We start from the raw sequence: 18841 nt of genomic DNA on the forward strand, positions 1-18841 counted from the left end.
CTCTCCGCCCCTTCGGACCGGACTCGACTCGCTCGTTCACGCGCCTCCAGCAGCAGATTCGAGTCTCGAGCTCATCGTCGTGTGGTCGCAGGTCGAGAGGATGTCGGCTCGGTGCTGCTCGGTCAGTGTGCTGTTTCTGTGTCTGTCTGGATGTTTGACCACCACAGACGCGGCTCCAGGACGGGACTGCACAGGTGAGAAGATCCGTGTTCCTGTAGCTTCATTACGCCGCCCAAAGGACAGGCATAAACTTACCTGACAAAACATCTCGGCATATTACAGTTTACAAACCTACAGTATAAAAGACGTCCAGTGTAAGGTGAACCGTGTACATTAGTTCAGATTAAATAGATACATGCTCAGAAAAAAATATATTTATGACTATTGTGTATATATATATATATATATATATATATATATATATATATATATATATATATATATATATATATATATATATATATATATATAAAATACTGTAGAACAAGAATATTAATATTAACATGATAACGATTTTTTTTTTTACTAGGCATGTATGTCATAATTCCTGGAAACAAATCCTTCGAAATGTTTTGTATTTTAACTCCCTTATAATTAACTATAAGGGAGTTAATTGTAACTTGTAACTTTTTCAATAACTACTACAGACCATTTGTTCTTTAATAAAAGTCTGAAGATATATATATATATATATATATATATATATATATATATATATACTGTATATATATATATATATATATATATTATATATATATATATATATATATATATATATATATATATAGGCTATATATACAGTCTTGTTCAAAATAATAGCAGTACAATGTGACTAACCAGAATAATCAAGGTTTTTAGTATATTTTTTATTGCTACGTGGCAAACAAGTTACCAGTAGGTTCAGTAGATTGTCAGAAAACAAACAAGACCCAGCATTCATGATATGCACGCTCTTAAGGCTGTGCAATTGGGCAATTAGTTGAATTAGTTGAAAGGGGTGTGTTCAAAAAAATAGCAGTGTGGCATTCAATCACTGAGGTCATAAATTTTGTGAAGAAGCAGGTGTGAATCAGGTGGCCCCTATTTAAGGATGAAGCCAACACTTGTTGAACATGCATTTGAAAGCTGAGGAAAATGGGTCGTTCAAGACATTGTTCAAAAGAACAGCGTACTTTGATTAAAAAGTTGATTAGAGAGGGGAAAACCTATAAAGAGGTGCAAAAAATGATAGGCTGTTCAGCTAAAATGATCTCCAATGCCTTAAAATGGAGAGCAAAACCAGAGAGACGTGGAAGAAAACGGAAGACAACCATCAAAATGGATAGAAGAATAACCAGAATGGCAAAGGCTCAGCCAATGATCACCTCCAGGATGATCAAAGACAGTCTGGAGTTACCTGTAAGTACTGTGACAGTTAGAAGACGTCTGTGTGAAGCTAATCTATTTTCAAGAATCCCCCGCAAAGTCCCTCTGTTAAAAAAAGGCATGTGCAGAAGAGGTTACAATTTGCCAAAGAACACATCAACTGGCCTAAAGAGAAATGGAGGAACATTTTGTGGACTGATGAGAGTAAAATTGTTCTTTTTGGGTCCAAGGGCCACAGGCAGTTTGTGAGACGACCCCCAAACTCTGAATTCAAGCCACAGTACACAGTGAAGACAGTGAAGCATGGAGGTGCAAGCATCATGATATGGGCATGTTTCTCCTACTATGGTGTTGGGCCTATTTATCGCATACCAGGGATCATGGATCAGTTTGCATATGTTAAAATACTTGAAGAGGTCATGTTGCCCTATGCTGAAGAGGACATGCCCTTGAAATGGTTGTTTCAACAAGACAATGACCCAAAACACACTAGTAAACGGGCAAAGTCTTGGTTCCAAACCAACAAAATTAATGTTATGGAGTGGCCAGCCCAATCTCCAGACCGTAATCCAATTGAGAACTTGTGGGGTGATATCAAAAATGCTGTTTCTGAAGCAAAACCAAGAAATGTGAATGAATTGTGGAATGTTGTTAAAGAATCATGGAGTGGAATAACAGCTGAGAGGTGCCACAAGTTGGTTGACTCCATGCCACACAGATGTCAAGCAGTTTTAAAAAAACTGTGGTCATACAACTAAATATTAGTTTAGTGATTCACAGGATTGCTAAATCCCAGAAAAAAAAAATGTTTGTACAAAATAGTTTTGAGTTTGTACAGTCAAAGGTAGACACTGCTATTTTTTTGAACACACCCCTTTCAACTAATTGTCCAATTGCACAGCCTTAAGAGCGTGCATATCATGAATGCTGGGTCTTGTTTGTTTTCTGACAATCTACTGAACCTACTGGTAACTTGTTTGCCACGTAGCAATAAAAAATATACTAAAAACCTTGATTATTCTGGTTAGTCACATTGTACTGCTATTATTTTGAACAAGACTGTATATATATTAGTTTGTTGATTTGAATCAAAATGCTTAAATAGTTTATAAATCTACTATTTATACCTAAACTGTGTCAGCTAGCTTCAAATACAAGGTGCTTTTACAACATACATGTTTAAAAAAAGTTGTAAATTGAAGAATGATTATTAAAAAAATATTATTTCAGTCTATCTACTTGAAAATTGCATATTTAATCCAACATTACTTGTGTTTTTGTGTCTGTGTGTGTGTTGTAATCGTGAATATTAATAGAAAATGTATGAATTAATATTAATTACTAATAGAAAACCATGGATATCAATTTATATTTTGTTCTTCAATTTACTGTTGTAACCAAATGTATGTGTTCAAAATAACTGTTATGTCATCCTTTCATTCTTAAAACTGAAGCAGATAAATATGTGAAAATGTTAGTAAAGTTTGAGACACGTAATGGAGAACCACTGACTTACAGATGCTGAGTCAAACTCTTGCATCACTCCCTGATCTCTCCTGTAATGCTGCTCTTCTGTAGAGGAGGGTCACTGTCCGGCGAAGCTGACGGTCGTGCCGTCCAGTCGGGGATGTGTTTCTGATAAAGACTGCTCTGGAGGACACAAATGCTGTGTCTTTGACTGCGGGGCTGTGTGTGTGCCGCCTGCTTTCAGTAAGAAACAGCAAATAACACATTGGTTTAAACTTACATTTCACTGAAAGGCTGAAATAGTTTATATTCAAGGCACTCAGCATGCAGTGCTATGGTCTCTCTGTCATGTGTCTGTATTACAGCAAAGCCGGGAGTGTGTCCACGCAGGAAATTTGGAGCAGGAATGTGTGCAGAGTTCTGTGTCAATGACAGTGACTGTCCAAACAGTGAGAAATGCTGCAGCAATGGATGTGGACATGAATGTATGGCTCCATATACAGGTACGAATATTATATTATATTATATTATATTATTTTATATTATATTATTGAGCTTTCTCATGGTTTTTTATAACAATAATTATATAATTATATATATATATATATATATATATATATATGTGTGTGTGTGTGTGTGTGTGTGTGTGTGTGCCCCTGTATTAAATCACTGGGGAATATTTTCAGCAATAGCCTAAAAAACAAATTATAGATTTTTCTTTTATGCCAAAAATCATTAGGATATTGAGAAAAGATCATGTTGCATGAACATATTTTGTAAATTTCCTAGCGTATATATATCAAAACTTAATTTTTGATTAGTAATATGCATTGTTAAGAATTCATTTGGGCAACTTTAAAGGTGTTTTTCTCAGTATTTTGATTTTTTTGCACCCTAAGATTCCAGATTGGAAAATATTGTCTGATCCTAATAAACCATACATCAATGAAAATATTATTTATTCAGCTTTCAGATGATACATAAATCTCAATTTTTAAAAAAAGTACACTTAAGACTGGTTTTGTGGTTCAGGGTAGCACACATATATATATTCTTTCTGCCTCTTTTTGTTTTATATTATAATAATACATATTATTTAATGTTATTACGTTGTTATACAGGTAGGACATTTTATTATTATTATTTTTGTTTTTTTGAGGGTAGCTTTTGCATTGCCTTTCAGTTTGTGTTTTATTTTATTTAATAATTTTTACATATTATATATACTCCAGTACTATTCCAGACAAAGAGTGGCTTTACAAAACGAATAAACACTAAATAAAACTTATAGTAAAATTCCCCCTGTAAGTAAAATGATGTTGCTTTGAGTGTTTGGTGCAGTGTATCTGAGACTGAGCACTGTTTGTGTCCATGCAGTGAAGCCGGGTCGATGTGCTCTCCCGAAGGGGACTCCAATGTGTGCAGAATACTGTTACCATGATGGCCAGTGTCCTGCTGAACAGAAGTGTTGCCCAACCACCTGCGGTCATGCATGCAGTGAACCGTGCTGAATTAACCTAATGAAGGAGTCTTTGGTGGATTGATTTTGCATAATCATGCATACTTGATTTATTTTGCCATTTAGTGCTTTATTCATAGAGGTTGTTTTCCTCATTTATAACCATCAACTAAACCTCATAGTTTCAGTAAACCTTCCAGTGGTTGTGTATTCTTGGCCACAAAATAACAAAGAAAATTGCTTCATTGAAGAGTTGGTATTTTTGGTATGTCAGTGTTCGTTTGGCTGTTCTCTTCTCACATAACAGCTCATTGGCATCAGTGCTTAGGAATGTACAAGTTCCCCTCCCCGAGACCCAAACACAGGCACGTCTTGTAATGAAAGAGACCTCCGTTTCCATCCTCTCCAGGAGCCTGGCAGTAAAAAGGTCAAAGTATTTGTCAGCAAAAACATGACAGTGATGGAAAAGCTTTGAACTTAAGTACTAACCAACCAGAAATTAAATAGTCAGAGGATGCTGGGTAAAGCACTTTTAGCAATTTAGTCATGTAAAGAGAGAAGAAGAAAGTGCAAATATGAAGAGAATTAGTGCTAAACCGAGGTTCATCGTGCATCAGCTTCCAAGAATGTTAAAACTCAAAAGACTTTTATAATAAATGTTGTTCATTTGAACTTTCAGAAATATTTAAGAAATGTTTCTTGAGCATCACATATTAGAAGTATTTTAAAATCTCTTTAAAAAGAGATTTAAGGCTCCAAATTTTGAATGATAAATAAATATATTTTGTCAGTTGCTTGGCTTCCTTTCCTATGGCATGATGTTGTGTAGCACCATCAGCTACAAATCCCATCTACTGCAAAATCCCTTGAGGCACGAACCAAAAAAATGTTGCACTAAAGAGTCAAACTGTTCTTAAAACGTTTCCAGTCGGTTTATTATAGGAAAGTTAACCAGTGTTAAAGGTAACACCCAATCTGGAGGCCATTATGAGGTGAGGCAAATGCAAAAAACAATTAAAGCAGTCCAATCTTTCAAAACAACACATTTAAATATCAGTGCATTACAGAATATGGAAAATATCTGCCACATTCTTAAGACATCCATTTTGAGTATTTGGATTGTAGTGTCTGTGTTTCTGAGGCTTGGTCACGCTCTCAAAAGGGTGGAGTAGACTGAAACAACTTAACATCATGCATGTATATTTCTCCCAGATGCCCGAACCATGTAGATCCTTTGAAAAATGTTCATGTGACAGCGAGCTATCGTTTTTTTTAAACAATACTGCAAAAATGTCTTTGCTTATGTGACAAAAAATAAAACAAAAAAACAAGATAAAAAACAAAACTGACTCAGAAAGCACTCAAAACAAAAATAAAATGGAGGCTAATCTTTTGCTTAAGTGACTAACAAAAAAACAACAACAAGATAAAACAAAACAGTGACTCAGAAAGCACTCAAAACAAAAACAAAAATAAAAACAAAACAGGTGGTTAATCTTTTGCTTATGTGACTCAGAAAACAAAACAAAAAACAAGATAAAAAACAAATCAGTGACTCAGAAAGCACTCAAAAAATAAATAAAAACAAAACGGTGGTTAATCTTTCGCATATGTTACTCACAAAACAAAAAACAAAGTAAAACAACAACAAAAAAAGTGGCTAATCTTTGCATGTGTGACAAAAACAACACCAATGTGACAAATCTTTGCTTGTGTGACTCACAAAAGAAAACCTTAAAAGGAGGATAATCCATTTTGGCAGGTCATTTGTTCAACAGAAGTTCAGAGCATTTACTTGGCATCGAGTCGATCCAGGGCTGACAAGCATCTTAAAACTTCAGCAGCTGCCGTTTAAGCATCACGTCCTAATATGGACATTTATGCTCTCAGTAGTTTAGGCCAGCAGTGGCACTCCCCTCATGCGACGGATGAGGTTGGCCAATCGTTTCGACAGCGGTGGACTCGGTTCATCCACCTGGAAGGTGCGGGTCAGCAAGTTGTAGAAGGAGCCGTAGCCCACCGCGACCACCGTGCAGGTGAGGCAGATGACATTGTAGGGCATGCTGAAGTCAGGCGTGGGTAGATTTACCAGCAGTGGTTCGGTGTACACTCGCACAAAGTAGCTTGATTCTTCTTTGACTGGGACACTGGAAGTCAGAGGTGAAAGGTTATATACAAAGAAAACAAATAAGGTACACTTATTTACTATTTAAGAAATAGTTCACCCAAAAATGCCAAGATGTAGATGAGTTTGTTTCCTCATGTGAACATATTTGGAGAAATGTATGACTACATCACTTGCTCACCAATTGATCCTCTGCAGTGAATGGGTGCCGTCAGAATTTGAGTCCAAACAAATATTAAAAACATCACAATAATCCACACGTAATCCACACTGGGTGAAAGAAACAAATCCATCAAGATGTTTTTAAACTTCATAATCCATAATAAAGCTTCCTCCAGTGATAAAGTCCATCCTGTTCTCCTCTCATTATCAAAATCCACACACATATTTGCTTAGAAATGTTTTGGACTGTTTTCACTTATAAACAGAGCTTGAACGGTGTATATTTCGCTACTTATTCAGACTAAATTATTTTTTTTAACTGGAGAAATACTATGGATTAAAGACTCATATTTTAGCTGGAAGAAATGGTTCAAAGATAAAACACCTGAAAAATGGATTTGTTTCTTACAAAAGCGCAGCTTTCCACTTCACAAGATGTTAACTGGTGGACTGGAGTGATGTGGATTACGTGTGGATTATTGTGATGTTTTTATCAACTGTTTGGACTCTCATTCTGACGGCACCCATTCACTGCAGAGCATCCATTGGTGAGCAAATAACAGTCATATATCTCCAAATCTGTTCTGATGAAGAAACAAACTCATCTACATCTTGGTTTGCCTGAGGGTGAGTACATTTCCAGAAAAAGTTAATTTTTGGATGAACTACTCTTTTAACACCAAGGCCGCTTCATACTTACAAACTGCTGAACAATGGTTGATCTTGTGTGAAGTTGGTGCTCATTGCAACCATACTTGGCACAAGGGCACTGACGACAGAGGACCTGCAAGAACGTATTGATGGTACATCAGTCAGACATAGGGAGTGGCACACGGGATGTGCAACAAATCCTTCAACAACAATTATTTTTCAGTCAAGAATTGCAAGAGAACACAAAATCCTAACATGCAAAAGAACCTGGAGGTGAGCGCTTTCAAAACCCTCAAGTGTCTTACCCAACGTAGAAGCCGTGGTTGGGATCAGGTGTGTACTCAGTCCATTTGAGCAGGGCCCTTTCAAACTGTACAGTGACCTCGGTCATGGAGTGAGGGGGTAACTGGATCAGCATCTCCAGCAGATGAGGACGGTGGCGGTCTTTAGCAGGCTGGTACTGAATGTAACCTACAGGAGAAAGCACAAACTTTATTAAGTCTGTATTCTCTCTGCTCCTAAGCACAGGACTGGTTCTGCCCACTAAGGATGATTTATAAAAAATAAAAAAATTATTGTGCGCATTTTAAAGAGTGTTGAAACATAACTTTTGCCAGCAATTTTCTGTTTTGGGCTTGTTCCTTCCCCAGATGTTTTAACTTCCCCTCTACAACTGATTAATAAAACTGTAAAATCAAGAAAGTCCTGATCGGTATTTCACATTTTGGATTTGTTTAATACATCTGGCATTTCAGTGCATAAAAATGTGTAATTATGTATACATCTAATCCTGAGAGTAACTATATATTATAGCAAATATAGTACTTTTAAAGATGATTCAAGTACTGGTAGTCAAAAATGACTTAAATTGAAGAATTGCCCTAAAACAAGTGATAAATGTATAGAAAGCATACATAAAGTTTGAAGTACACAATATATTTTGCACCAGTGCTAGTGTGAGTCTGTGTCTACTCACTAGGCTTGTTATCACGAGATTTGCTGGTGACTGTCAGGGTGTGAATGTACAGCTGCAGGTACCAGGGCACTGAATCCATCAGCAGCACAGGAAAAGCTCGATATGGGTGATTATTATAGATGACAGTGTGGATTTCCCCTGTCTGCAGCCCAAAACCAGCCACGTAGCGCTCTGCATGCAGCAGAGGACGCAGCATATCGCCTAAAGCACAAAGTGAAAGAACCATAGAAGAAGTTGGTGTGACTGGTCTATTAACACAGAAGGAAGCTCATTAAGATTGTCACTTTGTAACAATAACATATATAGTTGATCAGAATAATGACCATGCATAAAACATAGCAAGCATCAGATAGTCTCCAGCTATGAAATGCATTCATACCACTGTCTCCTTTCCAGCGCAGAAGGAGATTGAGTGAACGTAACTGGCCAAACGTCTCCGCTCGGCTCAGGTCAAACACGGAGTATGTCCTGCGATCCCCCAGCACCACAGCTTGGCTGAGCAGAGGAGTCGCAGGACTCAACTCGAACAGCTCCCCCTGGTGGACAAACAGCACAACACTCACACTGACTGAAGACAACAGCTCACTCGTGTGGAAAATTATTCATGAGGACTTGAGGATTTAAAAAGCTTCTTTTTCCCCAGCAGAAAGTGTTTTATTGTTTCTGTTTCTGTTTCACCTCAGGGTTGTCTGTGATGTCCACATAGACTTTACTAGACGAAGCAAGAGGACAAGCCTCTGTCAGAGTTCGAGAAAACATCTTAAACAGGGACCATTCTGTGAAAAGAGGAATATAATGATTAATATACAGATGGACTGAGCATAGCATCAACTTTCTATATTACTAGAAACACCACACTGCACCAAATCTTTTGCAAAGTCAATGCCATTTTTATGCTTTTTCACTTTTTTATTAATTATCTTTAAAATGGTTTCATCGTCTTTTTCAAAACAGGTGAGCAGTGTTTCGAAAGCAGCACAGTTTTTCCACATCAATGATGTGAACAAAAGGAGGAAGTCTCAAGTCTCATCAAACGTTCATTATTACTCACCCTTTTTGCCTTGGCCTGAAGTGTAGAGATCAAACACAACATTGAGAGTTTGTCTCAGCTCCCACGCTTTACTTGTGCATCGCTCATCCTAAGAGAGAAAATCTGAGGAGTCATCAGGAATGCGAAGACATTTCCAGACAGAGGACAACCTGTGCCAGAATCTCTCTCTGTTATTTTGTTAAAGAAACGTTTGAAGAGAAGCTCACCTGACAGACGGGTCTGATGTGAACAGCCTGGGAGTGGAAACTGCTGTGAAACAGCTTCTCTGACTTCAGGAGAACCGCCAGACCTGCCTGGAGGAAAAAAAAATTGTAAAAAGCAAAACCATAAATTAATTAGTTACTGCCTTTTTTTAAATTTCCTGTTATTAAATTGCAGCTAATGACGTGAACCTTAGAACCACAAGGGAGAAGCTTCTTCCAGGGTGTGAGATTCTCAGTGCAGACGATTTCACGTGGCAATGTGGCGTAGCGTAAAAAACGGTGATCTGTAGCTGTGTGGAGAGAAAGATATCAGTCACATGTCAAAAAGAGATTACATTTTACTTTGTTGCTTTAAAAGTATAGCGTGAACTAATTGGGTGAATTTAAATAAAGAACAGCACTACAACTAATCATCTGCTGATGTGACATTAACTGAACCCTAAAGGTAAGTTCACACTGCCAACGATTAAAGCTGCGATTCAGTTCCTCAGCGTGAATGCATGATATAATTAATGGTTGTGGGTAACGCATTACAAGTAACGGGAGTTATGTTATCAGATTGCTTTTTTAAGTAACTTGGAAAGTAACACATTACTTTTTAATTAACAAGAGAATATCAGAGTTTCTTTTGTAACACCAGTTACTTTGTTTTCCCATTTATTGACTGACAGGTCTCCGGTTCCCATATTGGGAGAAATCAGAGTTCAGATGAGTCGTGTGTGCTGTGTGAACATGACGTAGTGCTAGACTAAATGTGAATGTGCATTAATTCATCCCACTCACAAAAAAGCAACAGATTTTTAATTCATCAAAATGAATTAAAACAGTGAAATGTAAACTCAGAATATGACACAAACCTGCAATAATTAAATATATTAAATAACACGAAATGCATCTAATCCCATTTTATCAACCATTGTCTTTACTGCTGACCTTTGATGATACGTTGAAATAATAAGCAAATAAGCAAAATGCTAATAAGCAAAAATGACTTTAGATAAACTAACAATTGAGCTTCATTGTTTTTTTGTTTGTTTTTTTATTGCTGAAGAGTGTCGAACCTTCGTCTCCTGCGTTCTACTCTACAGACATGGATTTACTTTTCCTTCAGGTTTATTCATTCTACTTTTTGGTGTGAAAGGGCTTTTACATTTGCAATAAATAGAACTTGATATATTAAAAACAATCAAGCCCTGCTCATATTTAAAAAGTAATGCAAAAGTAACGTAATGCATTACTAAAAAAAAAAAAAGTAACTAAGTAACGTAATTAGTTCGCTTTTTAAGGAGTAACGCAATACTGAAATGGATTACTTTTAAAAGTAACTTTCCCCAAAACTGGATACAATGAGCGGAAAGAGCCGTACCATTCCCCAGACCCAGCGGTTTAAAAGAAGCACTGGGCTGCACAGTGTTGGTCAGGTCAATGAAGTTCAGAGATGCACAGAAGATCCCAGAGAGGACGTTGGTAAGTTCCTTCCAGTTTCCATCCACACTGAGAATTGAACAAAATTCAGTGGACAGTTAGTTCATTACGGAGTTGCAATTTATTCAGTCCAAATTTCAGAATCATACAAACGTGCTTATAAATCAAGGTCTCTTGAGTTTTTTCAGTTAATTTAAGGACATGTAGGTGCTCACTCGCTCACGGTGTCGTGGAACCACACCCACAGCTCTGCTCCAGGGGGAGAGGGGATGAAGGGCTGCCCCCACTGCATGGTCCTCCAGAAGCCCTGCGTGAACGAGATGTGCAGCTCTCGCACCGAGAACTTGGACAGCACTTGACCGAGGGATTTAGGGAACAGCCGGTAATGAGAAACTGTGGGCAAAAAGACGAATCATGCAAACAAATGTTAAGACTTGAGGTGATATTTGCAAGGATCAGCTCTTCATGCAAACTTTTACTTCTGTGGCAAGCATAATCACAACAGTGTACAGACTAAAACCTGTTCATTTCATTCATATTTTAAACAGTACCCCAGACTTAATTTTATTAACCAAGTCTATTAATTTCATTCATATTTGAAATCCTGTTCCACATTTAATTATATTCATTAGGCCTATTTGTTTTGTTATTTTAAATACTACACCATATTTAGTTTAATTCACTTATCTATTAATTTGATCCATTATATAAAACACTACATTGAATTTGATTAGTTTCGACTACAAGGAATAACAGTTGATGAGTAAAATGTATACTTTGTTCATAAAATTAAGTTTAAAATTTTGAAAAAAAAAGAGAACTGACTCAGGAAGTAAAAGTCTATTAATAGAATTCATAAACACCACATTCTACTGCTTATTACCATAAACTTTTTGATCTCAAGGCTTATGTTTAAATGCTTGAAACTAGTTTTTGTGAACGAATATAAACAGTCTACGCATGATTTATTTTTCAGTTTCTATTCATTCAGACAGACAGAGAAATAAATGCAGCTAATAGTTGTCCAGTAAACATGTGAACTCCTTCATGCCGTGTAAAAGGCATGCCATGATGCATCTTATGAAGGAGCCCCAGTGCTACACTGACATTTAACAATGAAACTTATTTCCTATTTCTCCATCTCTGTTATTTGATCATTTTGACGTCGTTACAATTGTTATTATTTAATGTGGGAGACAGAGAAGGGAGTAAAGGTGTTAATTTGGATGTTGTTGTACAGAGACTATTTCTGAGTGTGATGATTGACAGCTCACCCTTCTGTCCCTCGCGCAGGAAGTCAGTGTCCCACAGTGTGCGGAACTGAAAGCTGGCATAAATGTCTCCGGAGTGCAGGGGCCGGATGACCAGCTCCTCCTGAAACTGATCTTTCGCTGGTGCTGGTGTTAAAGTCTCGCTGTTTTTGGAGCCGTCGCTTTTATCCACCTCAACATCCGTCGACAGCCATTGCCTTTCATTCAGATCCTCTCCAGCGACACCGCCATTAGTATTAACCTCTGAAATGCTCAGTTTTTCTGCTTTATTATCGTTTGCTTTTTCAAGCGTGTCACAATTACTGGGGTGAGCTAAACTAGAAAAAAATAAAATGCATACTAAAGACAAACCGCTCCTGTGCGCTGCCATTTTTGCCGCAGCTTCCTGTACTGCACACACTTCCTGAATGTCGTTGACAGCTTTGACCAATCAGAGAAGGGCATGTAGAAATATGACCAATGGGAGACGGGAATCTACAATTTTTTGTCAACAAGAGATTTAAATTTTATTGTAAATTCTGCGCTGCAGAACAAATAATAAAGAGTAAATAATAATAATAACAATAATATGAAATTATCAGCATTTATGTTAAACAGCAAATGATTCAGTTTATTGTTCATGTAAACTCATTACATTTGGACTGCAGTATCCAAAGATTCATATTCATTCAGTGTTCCTGTGGCAGCTATTAATAATAATTAATAAGTAATTATGAATTAATTTGAATAAGAAAGCGGCTTGGTTAATTTTACAGTAACTAAACAACTCTGTCTGACTCTTGGCAGCCTATCAGTGTTTCAAATCCTTTTATTTGGCTTTGTTCAGCTTTGTTTGTGGCCCTTTCTGCAGAGTTAATGTTTGTTTATACAAAGTTTTCATAATTTTTTTCCCCCAGCTAATAAACAATAAAAACACTGAGGCTGATCAAAATCCACCCAAATTCAAAGAGGTCAAGCATTCATATAATTTCTGGTGTGAAGAGGTCTTTATACCATTCGCTTGTGTGAGTGCCTTGTGGTGAGTCTCTAGTATCATTCACTTCACAGAGCCCTCTGAAATCAGTTATTTTCATTTATTGTGTATGTTCATCAGTCATTTCATTAGAATTATACGGCACTCTCTTTCTTCAATGAACCAATTACTAAGTTCAATCGGTTTGTATATGATTAAGATGTCCAAATTCATTCAGTTCCCAGAGAGCACACATATGTGCTAGATGTCTGTTAAAGATTGTTTCATCTGGAAAGCATCTGCTGTGTACAAACATCTGATAGACATCTTTAAGATGTCAGTTTTACATACATTCTATTTGACATCTGACAGGAAACGTCCTATAGACGTATTGGAGATGAGCAAACACTCTGTGCCTTCACCCCTCATATCACATGTTCATCACAGAGATGTCTGCACAATCTGACGTGTGTTGCAGCCTGGAATGAAACCATGCCATGCTGGTTTCGTCTCACTTTTGGCTTGCTCAGTTGTGGATGCTGGACTGACTGCACAGACACTATTCGAAGAGTGCTGAACTGGATGATGACTTCACTGAATCATCAATGAACTGACTTTAGCTGGGAAAATTATTTTGTTGTTGTCTTGCATTATTGACAAATAATTTCCCTGTTTGACACTGTAAAGCTAATTTAACACAATCAGCATTGTATAAAGCGTGCACTATACAAATAAAGGTGACTTGACTTGACGTCTGCACTTCAAATGCAAGACCTGCCCAGTAGGCACACAACGTCATTAGACGTTGACAGTTGTCATGAAGGGCAAAATTACCTATATAGAAATACTTTTTTGAACCAGGCGGTAAACATGTTTTATTCTGCTGTAACGTTGGTAATTTTAACATGGGGAGTCTATGCGACTGACTACCTTTTGCAGCCAGTTGATGAATTACAGTCACAGTCACTTCCGTATGGGCTTCACGAGGGAGAGCAGGAGGTTGCCTAAAAATCACATTCTTACTGTAAATAGGCCTACACATTTTCTGGTGGGGTTCCTCGGATAAAAGTTGTATTCCAGTATCTAAATATAATGTTATTTTGGTCGCTTCAAATGAAAACATTCCACTGCAACAGTGTAAAAGTAGCCCAATTATGCGGGAAACCCACAGACTTGGCAACACTGGACTTACATTTACAGGTGCATCTTAATAAATTAGAATGTAGTGGAAAAGTTAATTTATTTCAGTAATTCAACTTAAACTGTGAAACTCATGTATTAAATAAATTCATTGCACAACGACTGAAGTTTAAGTATTTGATTATTTTAATTGTGATGATTTTGGCTCACATTTAACAAAATCTAAACAAATTAGAATATGATGACATGTCAATCAGCTAATCAAATCAAAACACCGGCAAAGGTTTCCTGAGCCTTCAAAATGGTCTCTCAGTTTGGTTCACTAGGCTACACAACCATGAGGAAGACTGCTGATCTGACAGTTGTCCAGAATACAATCATTGACACACTTCACAAGGAGGGGAAGCCACAAACATTCATTACCAAAGAAGACGACTGTGCACAGAGTGCTGTATCCAAGCATGTTAACAGAAAGTTGAGTGGAAGGAAAAAGTGTGGAAGAAAAAGATACACAACCAACCGAGAGAACCGTAGCCTTATGAGGATTGTCAAATGAAATCAATTCAAGAATTTGAGTGAACTTCACAAGGAATGGACTGAGGCTGAGGTCAAGGCATCATGGGCCACCACACACAGACGTGTCGAGGAATTTGCTGAACCACAGACAGCATCAGAGGCGTCTTACCTGGGCTAAGGAGAAGAAGAACTGGACTGTTGCCCAGTGGTCCAAAGTCCTCTTTTCAGATGAGAGCAAGTTTTGTATTTCATTTGGAAACCAAGCTCCTAGAGTCTGGAGGAAGGCTGGAGAAGCTCATAGCCCAAGTTGCTTTAAGTCCAGTGTTAAGTTTCGGCAGTCTGTGATGATTTGGGGTGCAATGTTATCTGCTGGTGTTGGTCCATTGTGTTTTGTGTTTTGTCCATTCTAATTTATTGAGATGCACCTGTATACCTCAGACACTTTTATCCAAAGCGATTTACAAATGAGTACAATGCAAGCAGTCAAAATCAACAAAATAGCAATGATATAAAAGTGCTATAACAAGTCTCAGTTAGCTTAATAGGAAGTTTTTTAAATAATATAATAATTAAAAAGAAAACAGATAGAAAAGAAAAAGATTAGACTGTTTTTTTTATTATTATTAATTAAGACTTATGCTAAATAAGCGAGCGAAATAATTCGTTCACCTCAAATCTCAAATACACTGATTCACCGCAACAAGGTCTGTAAAAAATGTAAAAAATAATTGTATTGTCAGTGGGTCATAGTGAAGCGCGTACACACACAAATACCCCAACCCTCATGACAGACACACTCGGTCTCCTACCCCTTGCACACACACACACACACACACACACACACACACACACACACACACACACAGTCACTGTAGAGGGCTCTAATTCAGCATGCCTGCTGCTGGATGCTCTTAGACCGAGACGCATCCTCCTCACCGTCGGGTTTGACTGCCTCTGAAAGGGATTTCAATATTTTATTCACAGCTCTCCTCATGGCTTCATCGGACGGAATAGACAAATGTCTCCTGCACAGAGGCAGATCTCAAAGTGACCCGAACATCCTCAGCGAGTCTTGCATTGATCTCTCGCACAGCGCAGGTAAGACGATGCATTTATTGTCTGGAGATATCATTAGAGTACGCGCTTTTCATTTCCACACGCGATGGAGGTGAAAGTGGCTCCATAATCTGCATTAACAACCCCCACTTTCATTTCAGTGTTGTGCGCTTCACGAATGAGATCAGTCAAATTACGCCGCATTTGATGCTCCGTCTGTGTCCCGATGAAATGCATCTGGCTACCATAGTAATATTTCCCTATGGATCTGCGTTATGGTAGCTATAACATAAAACCGTATAGCAGACAGTCTAGAGATTATGTGCCAACTGTGGCTTATGCTACCGTTCAAAATTAACAGACAAAAAGATTTAGATCCCAATTTTCACTGAGGGAGGGTCCTCGGTGTCTTTTGTCTCTTGTGCACATCCTTCCTTGTGCACCTCTGTGATCATTTAATGCATGTTTGCTTTTGAGGACCTGATGAAATGAGATGCATTTTTTGCTGCTTTGGCAACATTGGCTGGTGTGTCAGAAACCTTCGTTCCGCACTGAGACTGCGCATTCACTGCTCCTGCCTATATTCAACAGAGCAGGTCAATGGTGTCTCCTGGAGAAACTGATGTAGTGAGGTTTCTCGAAGGCAGCTTTTTTTGATGGTGGACAAAAAGCACATCTCTTTGGAGTCGGATTTGGAGTATTCAGTGTGGTCTGAAATGTATGCTTTGTGTTCAGTCTCATTATAGAACAGGTGAATCTCATCAAACCTGTCAAGAATGTCCGGGTCATATGTGACCCTACCCTACCCTACCCCTACCCCCCTTTTTTAAATTTTTTTTATTTACTGTTTTATACATTAAATCATCCTTCATAAAGATGTAGAACATTCTGTTAAAATATAACCTTTATATTTTTAATGTTGGCCATGTCAAAGATTGAAATCATATAGTGAAATTAATGGTTGAAATCAAACTTTGGTGTTTGTTATCTCATAATTAGATTTTAAGACTTTAACATGGATTTCACAAACAGGGTCACATATTACACCCTAAATTCAGAGGAAAGAAATACAAGACTGTGCTATAATAAGAAACCAGGAAGAGATAATCCCAGTTTTAGAAATCTTATTTTTTTCCATTGTTTATTTTTTCATAGCAATTAAGCACTTTCTGCTCTCAGTTTGTGTGTGTGTGTGTGTGTGTGTGTGTGTGTATATATATAATATTATATATAAGATATAAGAATATATTATAAGAACACACACACACACACACACACGCATAAATACACTATTTATAATATATACAAACACAATGAAATTATTGCAGCATATTTGGACATTTCACTTTATAATTGAGTTGCAATGTTTTTTGGGGGGCAAATTAAGTGCTTAATTGCTGTTAAAATAATGTAAATAATAATTCTAATAGTCCTGAAACTGTATATTCTGAATGTATTGTGAAATATGTTTAACGGGATTTACCTTTGAACATGAGGTCCAGCGTATAAATGGAGTGGAAATAATGCACAATGACCAAGCAATCCTCTTCTGAATTGGGAAAGAATAAGAACAAATACCAGTTGATCTTTTTCCATCTGAACGTGAAATCTATTGCGATAAAGATAACTTCTTTGAATCCCCCGCAGTGTCACCTTTAGCTTTATTGGTTTATTCTGCAGGGACCACTATTTCATCATGGCTGCGCTACCAATCAATGAGGCCAAGAGTCATGTTAACCTTTTCTCTTTTTAGTGATGGAAAAAATCTGATGTAACATGACATCTGCAGGTAGGCTACTTCCATTCCACTCTGACAGTGTGGGAGCAGCACCATGTTACAAAAGACTGTTCACTGTCAAGTGCAGCTATCTTTAGGCCTTTAAATACAGAGGAAATAGATTTCTAGATTAATCCAGATGCTCAACAGTAAGAGCTGCTTTGACGTTTATCTTAAAAAAATAATGCATTAAAAGAATGACTTTTGCATTGAAATGTCGGTATTGAGGAGCAAAGGGAAGACCGATGGAGCTCAGAAAGATATGTGAGCTGTAAGAGAGCGTGTGATTGAGACAGGAGTAGTCGAGAGAGTCTGTGTGCTTTAGTGCTATCTGTTACTCATCGACAGTGCCGGTGGTAGATGTCTTCTCGAGCTCAGTGTTCATTAATTAAATGGCTGAACGATATGTGGCCATTCTCTGTAATGCAGGCCTGGAGAAGACTGCTGCATCACGATTTAACAATGAGGAAGTTCACACTGCTCACAGATGCCTGTTAACACTTCAGTTTGTCATGGTGCCATTTTAGCACTTTCTTCCTTCATAAGAATATCTGTCATTGCATCAGCATCCTACTCCAAACCTTCATGGAAATATCAAATTTAGCCCTCCGATGCATCCGGTGCATGCGTTTGTGTGTGTGTGTTGTGTTGAAAAGTTTGGGGTCGGTAAGATTAAAAACTAAAATCTAAAATATTGCAGAAACAAATACTGTATAATTACAGTATTCAAAGTACAGTATGATTTTAATAAAAATAGCTGTTATGTTAATATCTTTTAAAATGTAAATTATTTCTGTATTTTCAGGAGTCATTAGTTTTCAGTATCGCATGATCCTTCAAAAATCATTCAGATATGCTGATTTTCTGCTTAAGAAATATTTCTCATTATGATCAATGTGGAAAATAGTTAATATTTTTGTAGAAACTGTGATACGTTTTTTCTTTTTCTTTGATGTATAAGAAATTCAAAAGATCAACATTTATTTGACATCATTAAATATGTTATAAATGTCTTTACCGTCACTATTGATCAATTTAAAGCATATTTTTAAGTATTATTATATTATATTACATCAGTCTTTTTTGTGGTATTTTCCATTATCACTTCAATTAAACAAATATTTTCATTTTATGTAGACGAGCAAACACTGATATGCAGTGACACAAAAAAAGTCCTAAATGATGGATAATCTGAATGTTTATGAATGCAGCACTATGATTGGTTAAAGACTGACTGCTTTAGAG

The 18841-nt window shown here is 37.3% G+C and overlaps 3 protein-coding genes across 3 annotated transcripts in view; 2 read left to right on the top strand and 1 right to left on the bottom strand.

The window, feature by feature from the left end:
- Positions 1 to 4863, top strand: LOC113098290 (perlwapin-like). Its single transcript, XM_026263306.1, has 4 exons — positions 1 to 194; positions 2944 to 3075; positions 3198 to 3335; positions 4210 to 4863. The coding sequence occupies exons 1-4, from the start codon at positions 101 to 103 to the stop codon at positions 4341 to 4343; spliced, it is 498 nt and encodes a 165-aa protein (XP_026119091.1). The 5' UTR covers positions 1 to 100; the 3' UTR covers positions 4344 to 4863.
- Positions 4864 to 5199: 336 nt separating this feature from the next.
- LOC113098289 (GPI transamidase component PIG-T-like) lies at positions 5200 to 12566 on the bottom strand. The gene is made up of 12 exons (XM_026263305.1): positions 12159 to 12566; positions 11100 to 11277; positions 10826 to 10953; positions 9649 to 9749; positions 9463 to 9549; positions 9257 to 9344; positions 8884 to 8981; positions 8585 to 8741; positions 8206 to 8406; positions 7535 to 7700; positions 7279 to 7362; positions 5200 to 6438 (listed from the first exon to the last, which is right to left on the bottom strand). Exons 1-12 carry the CDS (start codon positions 12523 to 12525, stop codon positions 6186 to 6188), a joined length of 1908 nt encoding a protein of 635 aa, XP_026119090.1. The 5' UTR covers positions 12526 to 12566; the 3' UTR covers positions 5200 to 6185.
- Positions 12567 to 15602: 3036 nt separating this feature from the next.
- LOC113098291 (phosphatase and actin regulator 3-like) overlaps positions 15603 to 18841 on the top strand; it is a 66752-nt gene continuing 63513 nt past the window's right edge. Inside the window, exon 1 of the mRNA XM_026263308.1 lies at positions 15603 to 15861. Within this exon, the coding sequence (XP_026119093.1) occupies positions 15669 to 15861 (193 nt within the window). The 5' untranslated portion in view covers positions 15603 to 15668. The remainder of the gene's footprint in view (positions 15862 to 18841) is intronic.

The sequence above is a fragment of the Carassius auratus genome, unplaced genomic scaffold (genome assembly GCF_003368295.1).
Source record: "Carassius auratus strain Wakin unplaced genomic scaffold, ASM336829v1 scaf_tig00216504, whole genome shotgun sequence".
Taxonomy (NCBI): domain Eukaryota; kingdom Metazoa; phylum Chordata; class Actinopteri; order Cypriniformes; family Cyprinidae; genus Carassius; species Carassius auratus.

Excerpts from the sequence above, each read along its gene's own strand:
- LOC113098290 (XM_026263306.1), top strand. The coding sequence starts at position 101 with ATGTCGGCTCGGTGCTGCTCGGTCAGTGTGCTGTTTCTGTGTCTGTCT. Across the intron at positions 195-2,943 it reads TCCAGGACGGGACTGCACAG|AGGAGGGTCACTGTCCGGCG; the intron begins GTGAGAAGATCC and ends GCTCTTCTGTAG. Across the intron at positions 3,076-3,197 it reads GTGTGTGCCGCCTGCTTTCA|CAAAGCCGGGAGTGTGTCCA; the intron begins GTAAGAAACAGC and ends TCTGTATTACAG.
- LOC113098289 (XM_026263305.1), bottom strand. The coding sequence starts at position 12,525 with ATGGCAGCGCACAGGAGCGGTTTGTCTTTAGTATGCATTTTATTTTTT. Across the intron at positions 11,278-12,158 it reads CCTGCGCGAGGGACAGAAGG|TTTCTCATTACCGGCTGTTC; the intron begins GTGAGCTGTCAA and ends TTTTGCCCACAG. Across the intron at positions 6,439-7,278 it reads CAACCATTGTTCAGCAGTTT|TGTCCCAGTCAAAGAAGAAT; the intron begins GTAAGTATGAAG and ends TCTGACTTCCAG.